The sequence below is a fragment of the Oncorhynchus masou genome, chromosome 30 (genome assembly GCF_036934945.1).
Source record: "Oncorhynchus masou masou isolate Uvic2021 chromosome 30, UVic_Omas_1.1, whole genome shotgun sequence".
Classification (NCBI taxonomy): Eukaryota; Metazoa; Chordata; class Actinopteri; order Salmoniformes; family Salmonidae; genus Oncorhynchus; species Oncorhynchus masou.
The window spans coordinates 16,541,943-16,553,945 of NC_088241.1; the positions used below are offsets into that span (position 1 = coordinate 16,541,943).

The 12,003-nt window shown below is 44.9% G+C and overlaps 2 protein-coding genes across 2 annotated transcripts in view; one reads left to right on the plus strand and one right to left on the minus strand.

The window, feature by feature from the left end:
* Positions 1–10,081, minus strand: part of LOC135523094 (immunoglobulin superfamily DCC subclass member 3-like) — a 39,239-nt gene extending 29,158 nt beyond the window's left edge. The window contains exons 1-5 of the mRNA XM_064949822.1: positions 10,030–10,081; positions 1,688–1,993; positions 852–996; positions 457–587; positions 172–309 (exon numbers count right to left, since the gene is read on the minus strand). Coding sequence (XP_064805894.1) covers positions 172–309; positions 457–587; positions 852–996; positions 1,688–1,993; positions 10,030–10,081 — 772 coding nt within the window. The remainder of the gene's footprint in view (positions 1–171; positions 310–456; positions 588–851; positions 997–1,687; positions 1,994–10,029) is intronic.
* LOC135522174 (thioredoxin-interacting protein-like) overlaps positions 1–12,003 on the plus strand; it is a 328,799-nt gene that overhangs the window by 198,419 nt on the left and 118,377 nt on the right. The gene's annotated exons all lie outside the window — the stretch shown is intronic.

The window sequence follows — 12,003 nt, forward strand, 5'->3', positions numbered from 1 at the left end:
TAGGTGTCAGAAAAGTGACAATAACAAATAGATTGTAACGGTTAGCGATAACAAATTGATGTTACGAGACAATACTCTCTGTGGTAGAAACATTTGGTCTTGGGTTTGGACAGTGATGTAGGTTGTGTGAGAGGGAACAGTGATGTAGAGTGAGAGGGAGCAGAACCCTACCCAGCCGACTCCAGGACACGATGGGTCGAGGGTTGCCAGTGGCGATGCACTCCAAGATGGCAGTCTGATGCACAGTGATGGTCAGGTTCTGAGGACCTGACAGAATCACTGGCTCCTTGTAGATCCGTGGAGCTGCCACTGTAGAGACAAAAAGAGAGAGAGAGAGAAGATAGGAAATGGTGACAAAGTAAAAATACAGATATCAGTAAATACACAAACAGATATTTGTTATTAGAAGATATGATCTCTGACACATACATACTCAGAGAAGACAGCTTCTCTTACCAGTGACAGTGAGCTGGGCCTCGTGACTGTAGCGAGTGTTAGCGATGTTGGTGGCTACGCAGCGATACACACCACTGTCAGCCCACCTTACACCGGTTATCTGCAGGATCCCTGTGGGCAGGATGGTGTACCTGAATGCAGGAAAGGAGAATTATAGTGTGTGTGTGTGTGTGTGTGTGTGTGTGTGTGTGTGTGTGTGTGTGTGTGTGTGTGTGTGTGTGTGTGTGTGTGTGTGTGTGTGTGTGTGTGTGTGTGTGTGTGTGTGTGTGTGTGTGTGTGTGTGTGTGTGTGTGTGTCTGTGTGTGTGTGTGTGTGTGTGTGTGTGTGTGTGTGTGTGTGTGTGTGTGTGTGTGTGTGTGTGTGTGTGTGTGTGTGTGTGTGTACCCGTGCGTTACCTGTTGTCATCAGTATTCACAGAGGTTCTGTTTTTCTCCCAGGAGATGCTGGCCTCTGGGATTCCGTTCACCTGGCAGGTCAGTCTGGCAACGCCACCCTCATCCACCGTCTTGGACTCTGGGTGTGTGTGGAACTTAGGGAGAGCTGTGTGTGAGAGAAAATAGTCATGTCCAAGACGGTTTTCAATGAACCCGTAAAACAACAAAGTCCCTGGAGACAGGTCTTTCTGATAGGCTTAGAGCAACTGCGTTTTTCTTAAATGAAAGTGAATCACCATGGTAACCCCTTTCCCTAAGGGGAGAACCACCAATCCTTCCAATAGCCATAATTCTGCTGGTTTCCCCAAAATCCCCTGCACCTCCCAACCCCCAACTGCCCACTTCTGGTTTTATTTGACCAGAGGGAGGGGTCAGGGGATTGAGTGAATGAAAGGTTGTCCACTCAGTGGGGCGTTTAGAGTGGGGGGAGGTGCTGTGGTTATTAATGTTCAGTCCCAACTGGGGACAGATAATGGAGGAAGGGGTGGGAAGGGAGGATTAAAGCAGACAGGTATGATTTAAAGGCACAATGTGCAGTATCAAATGAATGAACACACATAAAGAATGTCTTGACCAGCATGGGAGCCGGTTTATGTGAGATGCTGTGTTCACTTCAATGGCTTGCAAGACATTTCAAAGAGTTTACATATAACTTCTGCATGCCATGTAATGTGTCACACGTGACTCTTACAGTATACAGTATGTGTATCAGCTGTCTTATGTATGACTACTAATGTGTGTGTGAGCACTCCAATATGTATATGTAACTGCGCGTGTCTGTGGTGTGTATAACTTACATGCCAGCTGAACCCTGGCCTTGCGGCTGATCAACATGCCATAGTGGTTCTGGGCAGCACAGTCATAAACCCCAGCGTCCGTCTCATTGCTCTCTTTCCTCTTCTGGAAGCTCTTGATCAGGAGAGTTCCGTTGGCCAACACGCTAGCCTTCGGCCCGGTGGGAACGGGCACTCCGTTGCGCCGCCACATCACAGAGATAGGCCCCTCCCCTTCCACCTGGCAGTCCAGCATCAGGGGCCGATCACGCACGGCGATGACATCATTGGGCTCCTTCAAGAAGGCCAGCTCAGAGGCTCTGCCCAACACTGGTTGAGAGAAGAGGAGCATGGGAGGTCAGGTACTGCTGAAGTTCTCCTCCATTCAGATGATGATAAGGATGATGATGATGGAGGTAAGAGGGCTGATGTAGATGACAAGGGACATCCTCAGGACAGAATGGAGCATCTGATGACGATGATGGTGGTGGTGGAGTTGATGATGAAGAAGAGGACAATGATGGCAGTAAGAGGGCTGTTGAAAAATGACAATGATGAAGATGAGAATGAGGATGATAATAATGATGACACACACACACACGCAAAAGACTATTAAAGCTGAACTGACATCAGGAATATGACCTATCACCTACTATTACACTACTACACCAATCAATCAGTGATTCCAGTACAGAGCCATCAGAGGGCCAGAGGTTGAAACTCTCCACTGAAAGATGGCTGATGAAGCCATCCAAGTGCTGATGTCATCGATCTAAGTGGACTTTTTTCGTAAATTATTCTCTGTTAACGACCTATCTATTGGTTTCGTGTAGTGCCTTAAGCACATATCACACTGTGTTATATCACCATTGTAAAATATAGCTCCTATATAGTTAGCAAGTTTAGGAGCTTCCAATACCGACAATATATGGCCATGTGGTTCTGGGGAAATATATTGAAGCACCTTTCTTGGTGGATTGATTTATAACAAATAAACCGTGTGTCTGTTTAAACTTTTCCAGGGCTCTATGTAAACCAATCTCTGCCCAACTAGATGTTGGACATAATCCAGGCCCTTGTGTTCTTAATAACACCTTAATTACCACTGAATAACAGGGTTGTTAATGAGAGATTAATAGGGGAAAAAGAGGACGCTGGATGACTCCTTGGCTGGGTTTGTAGCGCTAGGCTGGGAATCACACACTGATAAATGGCCAGTTTCATTGAGCAAGAGCAGACAGCCTGAAGCCCTAACTCTTTCCCCACAATGAGACCCTGTGAAAAGTGAGACTGCCTCTCTCAGTGGTGTGCCCCACACACAGTGTGCACTGGTGACAGCTTCATTCTCCAGGCGGGGGTGTGTGAGTGTGAGTGTGAGTGTGAGTGTGAGTGTGAGTGTGAGTGTGTGAGAGAGAGAGAGAGAGAGAGAGAGAGAGAGAGAGAGAGAGAGAGAGAGAGAGAAGGGGGGGTATTGGACTGAAAAAGTGAGAAACAACAGCGCAGAGGGAGGGGAGCAAAGATAATGTCTTCAGAGGAGTCTGTTTGGGTAGTTTTCAGAAGGGTGAACTTGCACTTGACTTTCCTCCAGCCTGATTGATAGCTCTGTTAGTCACCTCCACCCCCCATCCTATTCTGCCTTTCACAGTGCCCCCCCTCCTTCCCCCACACGCAAACACAATTCATTCCCAAAACTGCCTTACAATAGTGCCGAATGCCATGGAGCCATTGAAGCAAGAGAGGGCCTGAACAATGCAAGAAGTGGGGAAGAAGGGGGGAGAGGGAGAGGGGTTAGGGGTCAAGTTTGGATGACTTCAATAAAGTCTGGGTGGATGACTAGTGAGAGCCCCCCCACACACCCCCTTTCCCCTTTTCCCCTCTGTCCCCTTTAGTCATCGCCCACTCAGATGAGAACATCTGCCCCCCTCTCGCCAGCCACTCTACTGCACCCCCTGTCCCCCTCTCCCCTTTTTAACTTGAACTTGGAGGTGACTTTCCCATGCCACCCCCATCGCTCACACTTCGCCGAACCCCGTCACCGATTCCGTCGACACGCCCGTCGCCCCATTATACGCACCATTTGGCGATACCCCTTCTGTTCCCCCTGATTTGTAACCCTCTCCCTTTCCCCTGACCCATTCTAAAGACCAATCCACCTTTCCCAGATGTTCAAGATTTTAAAAAAGGAGAGATGCTGAGAAGAAGAAAAGGTTCAATTCATTTTCGGTCTCTTATGTTTATATGGCGAGCTGTGGAATTGTAGCGTGTGATGTCTGGAACCCCTGACCCTGTGACCCTTCTGAAGAACAACAATACACACTACCCAGACACAACAAACCCCCGCCTACATCAACACGGCCGACCACAGCAAACTGTGCAACCGTCAAACATCCCAGCAAAACACGCCAGACAGCTGCTCTTTCTTTCCCAACTCCTTCCCCCCATCCATCCATAGTCTTCCCATCCTCGCCATAGTCATCTCCCATAGCCCCCTCTCCCACATCAGCCCATTCTGGGAGATCCAATCTAAACTCCAGCTCTTGGCTCTGCTCCAACACATGCTGTGTAATCTCCACTGCCTGCAGTTGTTTTTTTGTTTGTCCAATTAGCCTCCCTTTACTCCATTTAATCACTCCCCCTTTTCCCATTAATCCACCTCCATTGACTTTCTCTGTAACAAATAACAACTAACCAGAAACTACAATCTACAGTATAGCTGCGCATCCACAGGACTGATCCTTAAAGCATCTTAATCTAAATGAAGATATCTTCTCGCTCCAGTAGATACCTGATCATTACATTTAGATTCGGGTTATACACCTTTTAATCACTGACATACAATTATGCTCAATCCCCTGCACCTTCCAACAACTATATATTATATGAGTGCTTGGGCCATTCAGGGTAAAACTCCATCATTTACACAATCAATGCACACATGGATGCATGCCAAACAAGCAGCCACCGTACAAGGAATCTTTAACCCTTCAAACTTATTTTACAATCTCCTTCATATCTGCTCTGCAAAATATATAAATTCTGGATTTCAATACTATGACCCAGGACCAGGTCGAAGCTTAAGTCACTCTGGCCTGGCGTCTTAGAACAGGCCCCAAGTCACACTGCCTGACACAGCTGGGAAGCTTGGGCCCCAGGTCTTTGTAGTTCAGAACGACTGCTTGCACTACCCAGAGACACTCAGTCAAGCTTAACATCTGATGTAAGGGGTAGCAGTGGATAATGGAATACCTGGGATGCTATGCTGGGGATGTAAAGAGAGTGAGATGTCGGTCACGGTAACTAAGGATTAGCTGCATGTCAGACCTTCTGTGGGGACATATTGGATTAGAGATATCTGGGGACTTCCATGCTGGGGAGAGAGGGAGAGTGCAATGTAAGAAGGGACTATGAGGGAAACAGTGCACAGTTAAGACTGATGTCAAATTGTGTTGATTGAGGCTTTGAGGGGTGAGAGCGCTGTAATCAGTACTTTATTTTTGGGTTGCTCAATAAGGAAACCTTCATCATAAAGCAAATGATGATATTATTTATCATCTACATGTATGTATGCCATTTAAAAGCAGCCAAGCTGCCTTATCAATTCCCAGCCGTATTCCACACAGTCAAAATGCAAAGCCCATCTTTACCACTGCAGCCCTGCATTCACCCCTGTGCCACGGAGTGTGATTAAGTGTTAAGTTTAGGGATAAATTCGCCACCCATCTGGGTGCTCATAATAAGCAGAAGGGGGGCTATCCTGAACACTGAGGACAGGGTCCCCCGGCCCCATCCCCCAGCTTTCCCTCACACTCCACCCCACCAAAATCCCAAATCTCCACCCCTCAGCCCCAGACTGTGACCCCAAAACCCTAAAAGGTCATGAGAGAGTTGGCTGAGGGGACTGAGGGGGCTGGGGTGGAGGACAGCTTGCATTCGGTCACCAAAGCACCCCCCTACCCCAGTCCCTTCATTGTTTATTGTCGCCTCAGACTTGGCAGTGAACTTCACAGTTTCCATTGTGAATGTGGCGTGAAGGTGGCTAAGCCCCCCAGGATGATGAAAAGGGGGTTCAGGGTCGAGGCAGAGAAGGCAAACACAAGTAAATCCCTTCATTGGTTGCGTCCTCTATATTTTTCCCTGTGTGGGTTTGTATGTTGTTTGTGTGTGAGTGTGTGTTTGTGTGTGTGGTGGTGGGGGGGGGGGCTGCTAGTAAGTTGCAAGTCTGTTGCTGAATCCTTAATTGACTCGTCCCATACTATCCCCTCTCCCTGACCCTGGGAACCCCTGCATGAAGGGGAGAGGCCGACTTTGGAGATAGAAGGATGCCATCGTGAAAATGAACGTCTTTTATGTGCTCTTCACTTTATGTGCTTTCCTGAATGTTTACAGTGTTGATAAGCTCCACTAGGTGAAATGGATAAGATCAATGACCATGCTATAATAAGCATAGAATTCTACAGGCTTAGTTGTATTATCAGCTCAAGTCACACCACAGACAGACCCTCTGGTATTGGCTTAAACATGTCTTATTATCAGTGGATATTGCTATAGCCAGCAGCTCTCCCTCTCTCCTTTCACCTTTTCCTTCACTAGCCTCCTTCACTCTTCATCATAGCAGAGGGATAGGCACAGATGATGTCTACTGAATTAGGCCCATGCAGGCATAACGGATGGAGGGGAGGGGGGTAGAAAGGCCTGTATAAGTATTGGGGTCTGACTCCTAGGCCCAGCTGGGATTGAGGATTGGGGGTGCTGGGGCAGGGGGCTGTGGATTTGGGGACTGACGTTGCAGGGCTGGGCCTATTGTCCCACTAATAGGAGTTAAACTCCCCTCTCTACCCCTCTCCTAGCCCCAACCTTGACTAGCTGCGTGGCACGCTTTTCTTTATGGCTGGTGATGGTGCACCAGCAGATCTGCTCCCAGCATAGCTCCTCTCCTATTGTTTAAACAGCCACTTCTTCATTAATTGCCAGCCAATTTGGCATTAGTGTGTGTGTGAACACGAGACCCTTTTCCCATTGTGCTAATTAATTCACTTCCGCCTACAAGCACTTCCTTACACACCCATGGGTTCGTTCAGCAAGTGTAGGGGGCATTTAAGGACCAATTACAAGGGGTGGCATTGTAGAAATGTGGGCAATGTTGGCAACAGACCAAGCATCCATTATGCAACGTTTTGAGATAACATATTTAGCTTGTCTGTCATTCATCATTCAACAACCATTAATGGCCTAGTTAATGACAATACATTCTAATGACAACACACTGTGATAATGAATTCATCAGTATTTTAACACTTGTTCTAACTACTTAGACTATGCTCCAAGCATATTTTTTATTTATTTTGGCCAGAGTCTGTATTAAAGCGAAAATCACTTTCCTCAATTTTTCTCACCCCCAGTTCTCTGTAAGTGGGATAGGCCTATACTTTGTTCAGCACTCTGTGGCCATGTAAAAACAGCACAATCAAAATAAGACAGATCCTAAACTAACCAACTTTGCTTTCCCTTTGCCTCTGCCTGAGTTCCTCAGAAACATGTTTGAGAGATGCAGTGGAGCGCATTTTGTCAAAGTAATTGCAACACCGAATCAGGATGACCAAAATGTATTGACATTGTTGGACAGAAATGGCCTCTGTCATCTTGTACTGCTGCTTGTGAAAGTGGCTTCTGTCAAGAAGTCAACATCAGGTCTCATTGACCACCAGCAGTTGATTGAATGGATTTCACTTTTAAGAACAGGAAGTCTAGTTTATCTTTAATGGAAAACAATGCCAGAACGAAGGTTGTTCCATGTTTCGGTATTGTTTCAATTAAACTGAGAGATAGAGATGGACATGTTTTCCAATACTGTCCTTAAAATTCACTTTCACACACTTTCTTGATAACTTTCTTTCTTAAGGTTAATAAACCTCAGTGTGTCTTTCTCTTATAAAAGGTTTCATTGTATAGTGAACACAATGTTATTTTCAGTCTCTATACATCCCACCTCAAAGGGCCTTGGGAGAATTATGCTCTCAATGTATGAGACTTGTGGTGTAAATTGTTCTTTCACCAAGCCCATGATACACAGGCAATTTGTTTTGGCAATATTCATCTTATTGACTAGGTGGCCCTGCCGATTAAATTTCCCCAGATAATAAAACGATTCTCATTTACAATGGAAAAAGTTTCGGTAACCATTACTGGCAACATTGCTCTGCAATATTGCATCAAAACAATGGCCAGTGTTGCCTTTAGGTCTTGCTTAAGTCTTATAAAATGTAATACATATTGAAGCACATACCTAAAAACTATATGTCATTCATAACTGCTGTCAAAAAGGGTTGAATACCTGCATTTTTTATTTGGTCTATGCTTGTAATTAACCCACTTTCTTATCCCTCATACACACAGCAATAACAGCCAGCAGCACTGTTTCTATGCACCAACGTCAGTCTTATTTGTTATATATGAACCCAGGGTGGGTCCAGCCACATAAGAGGTGAAGAAGTGGGGAGGCCAACAGGGAAGGCTATGAGGCTATGGCACAGAGAGCAAATATGTCTGAAGGAACTAAGGCCAAGCTTTTGAGCCTCATGGCAGAGTAGCGCCTTGGCCCTGATTCTACCTCATTGTAGATCTTTGGGATTAACACCCCCAGTCAGAAGGGTGTCTGGTTGAGAGTAGGAGAACACTGTCTGTGCAGGCTGGGGGAGAGTGTTTGTGTGTGTATGTTTGCCTGGGTTTTAGGGGATGTCTAGTAAGGCGGCTGCAGGGGGATTACTGAACACCCAATCCCACACACCACCATACCCCCAAATGAGGTGTGGGGTGGGAGGCAGACAGAGAGGGTCTGTCTGTTTTATGTAAATGAAGGTGTGAGGTCGTCAATCATTGTTTGACCCCAATGTTCAGTCCACCTGGCTGCCCTGTGTCTGACCATGGCCATGAAGGGTAGATGAGTCTGATCTGACCAAATATCCCTGACCAAATATCCCTGAGATTTCAATACACAAGAGGTAGCCAAAACAATGCCATTTCCCATCCTATAGTTATTGGATTTACAGATATGTTCCTTGCCTCAGTTTAACACTATTTTATGAGAAGTGAAAACATGGTTCTTATGGAAACAGTTACAAACTGCACATCTTGGTTAAAGATGATACAGTGTTTTGAATCAGATGGAGACTTGAACAGCCAATACCTGATTAAGGAATAAATGCATGAGAGGCAATAGTCAGGTTCAGAGGATGAGTCAAATTTACTAGCATGTTCAAGATTAGTATTGAAAGGTTGTATTGGATTATTGTTGTGATGATTATGTGAAGTTTGTTTGATGGATAGCCATTTTTATTTTATTTTTTATTTTTTAAACTTTACTTAACTAGGCAAGTCAGTTAAGAACAAATTCTTATTTTCAATGACGGCCTAGGAACAGTGGGTTAACTGCCTGTTCAGGGGCAGAACGACAGATTTGTACCTTGTCAGCTCGGGGGTTTGAACTTGCAACCTTCCGGGTCATTAATTGGTATTAAGTGGTGTAATCAGAGAAAATAATGTGGGAGCTGACTAAAGTTAATAACATGAAGATTGACATGATAAAGCACCGTGAGTTCCTGTCCCCAAATTGCCTTATAGAGAAGTAAACTTGTGCGTAAAAGGAGAGAGAAAAGGCTAGTATCTTTACGCATCGGCTGAATGGTGCATCACGCTAGCACACCGTTGAAATCTCTGATCAAACATATGTCAACTTTTGTGCTGATAACACACAATTAATGAAACAAATTGGAATGAAAAACGTTTAAAAGAAGTATCTAATGCTCTTGTATTTCACCTTACCCGAATCAATAACAACGTTTATTTTTTTATTTTTTTGAAGGCTCTCCATTCTGATTTCCACGCATAATATAAATATTAACACTATAGACATGAATGTTGAAGTTCAAAAGCTTCCCTCCAAAGACACAGTTGTAAATATCCTAACGGTTCCAACTTGGCCATTCATCTTTACGCGCGCCTTAACAGCCCCCATTGATTTCTCTCATTACACCCATGGTATCCCAGAGGCTGCAAACTACACATGTCCCCTAATCGACAACAATTACTTTATGGAAGACATACACAGACGAGATGGAGTCGACAGGAAAGGAAAAATAGCTTTTACGCACTGCAATAGGCTAGAGAGTCGGGTGCACACTAAAGACGCATGGCTTCACGTTCACCTCAAATACAGGAGATAGTGAGGCTGCATGCTAAAATCATTTCAAAGTCACATGCAAGTAGCAAGACATTCAGTGGGTTCTGCATGGAGTACATTTACTTGACGTTTACTACCGTTACCCATTCAAAGCTCGAACACTCATCCGTTTAAATATGCAAAGCATTACCTGAAGATATGACCACCAATAGAGAAAGCAGAAAAATCCTCGTCTGGTTCATGTTTTAGTATTAATCCCTTTTAGTTTGAGGTCTAACTATTATAGCAACGTTTTTTTAATAGCGAGCTTCACTCCTTAAAATGTATTAAATAAAAATCCCAACAAAATCTCAAAAAATCATTTCCGCAGTTTAAGTTCCACTGTCCGGCGAACGGCTGGCTTCTGGACGCGTTCAAGGCTGCTTTGAGAATGTCCCGTTTGCTATTGTAGAAGGGCCCTCGCGGGGTTCTGGGGCTATTAGTTATGCGTAAGGTATTGTTGTCCCGGCTGACATCCCGGTCAATGAATGGACACTGATACAACAATAGAACTGGCCAGCGGAGACTGGGGCATGTAAACGAGCCAATGGCAGGATGGGGGCCACTCAAAAGGGGTGGCCCCTTCTGCACCCCAAAGCATCACTTGAGGGGACCTGCTATATAGAAGCCTCAAAATCCAAATGTTGTCTTAATATGCAGGTCATCGTCATTATATTGTCAACCTACAACTCTATACATACACTTTAATGCTGTTAAAGTGGTTATTGCTGTCAGTTGTGGAGGTGCTGATGATTACTGGCAATGACAATGTTACTGCTACTCCAGTAACCACTTTCCAAATTACATTGTGATCTGTAAAACACAAAAAATGTATGTATATATATATATATATGTACAGTGCATTCAGAAAGTATTTAGACCCCTTGACTTTTCCACATTTTATTACGTTACAGCTTTATTCTAAAATTGATTAAATAAAAAATGTTCCTCATCAATTTCCACACAATACTCAATAATGAGAAAGCGAAAACAGGTTTAGAAATGTATGCAAATGTATTAAAAATTTAAAAAACAGAAATACCTTATTTACATAAGTATTCAGACCCTTGCTATGAGATTGAGCTCAAAATTGAGCTCAGGTGCAGCCTGTTTCCATGGATCATCCTTGAGATGTTTCTACAACTTGATTGGAGTCCACCTGTGGTAAATTCAATTAATTATACATGATTTGGAAAGGCATACACCTGTCTATTTAAGGTTCCACAGTTGACAGAGTATGTCAGAGCAATCAAAGGAATTGTCGGTAGAGCGCCGAGACAGGATTGTGTCGAGGCATCAATCTGGGTAAAGGTACCAGCACATTTCTGCAGCCTTGAAGGACCCCAAGAACACAGTGGCTTCCATCATTCTTCAATGGAAGAAGTTTGGAACCACCAAAACTCTTCATAGAGCAGGCCGCCCGGCCAAACTGAGCAATCGGGGGAGAAGGACCTTGGTCAGGAAGAACCCGATGGCCACTCTGACAGAGTGGAGATGGGAGAAACTTCCAGAAGGACAACCATCTCTCCAGCACTCCACCAATCAGGCCTTTATGGTAGAGTGGCCAGACTGAAGCCACTCCTAAGTAAAAGGCACATGACAGCCTGCCTGGAGTTTGACGAAAGTCACCTAAAGGACTCTCAGACCATGAGAAACAAGATTCTCTGGTCTGATGAACCCAAGATTGAACTCTTTGGCCTGAATGCCAAGCGTCACATCTGGAGGAAACCTGGAACCATCCCTACGGTGAAGCATGGTGTTGGTAGAATAATGCTGTGTGGATGTTTTTCAGAGGCAGGGACTGGGAGACTAGTCAGGATCAAGGGCAAGATGGAAAGTACAGAGATCCTTGATTAAAACCTGCTCCAGAGCGCTCAGGACCTCAGACTGGGGTGAAGGTTCACCTTCCAACAGGACAACGACCCTAAGCACACAGCCAAGACAATGTAGGAGTGGATCTGCAGAGAATAATGGGAGAAACTCCCCAAATACAGGTGTGCCCAGCTTGTAGCGTCATACCCAAGGGACTCGAGGCTGTAATCGCTGCCTAAGATGCTTCAACAAAGTATGAATAAAGGCTCTGAATACTTATGTAAATGTGATATTTCAGTTTTTTATTTTTGAA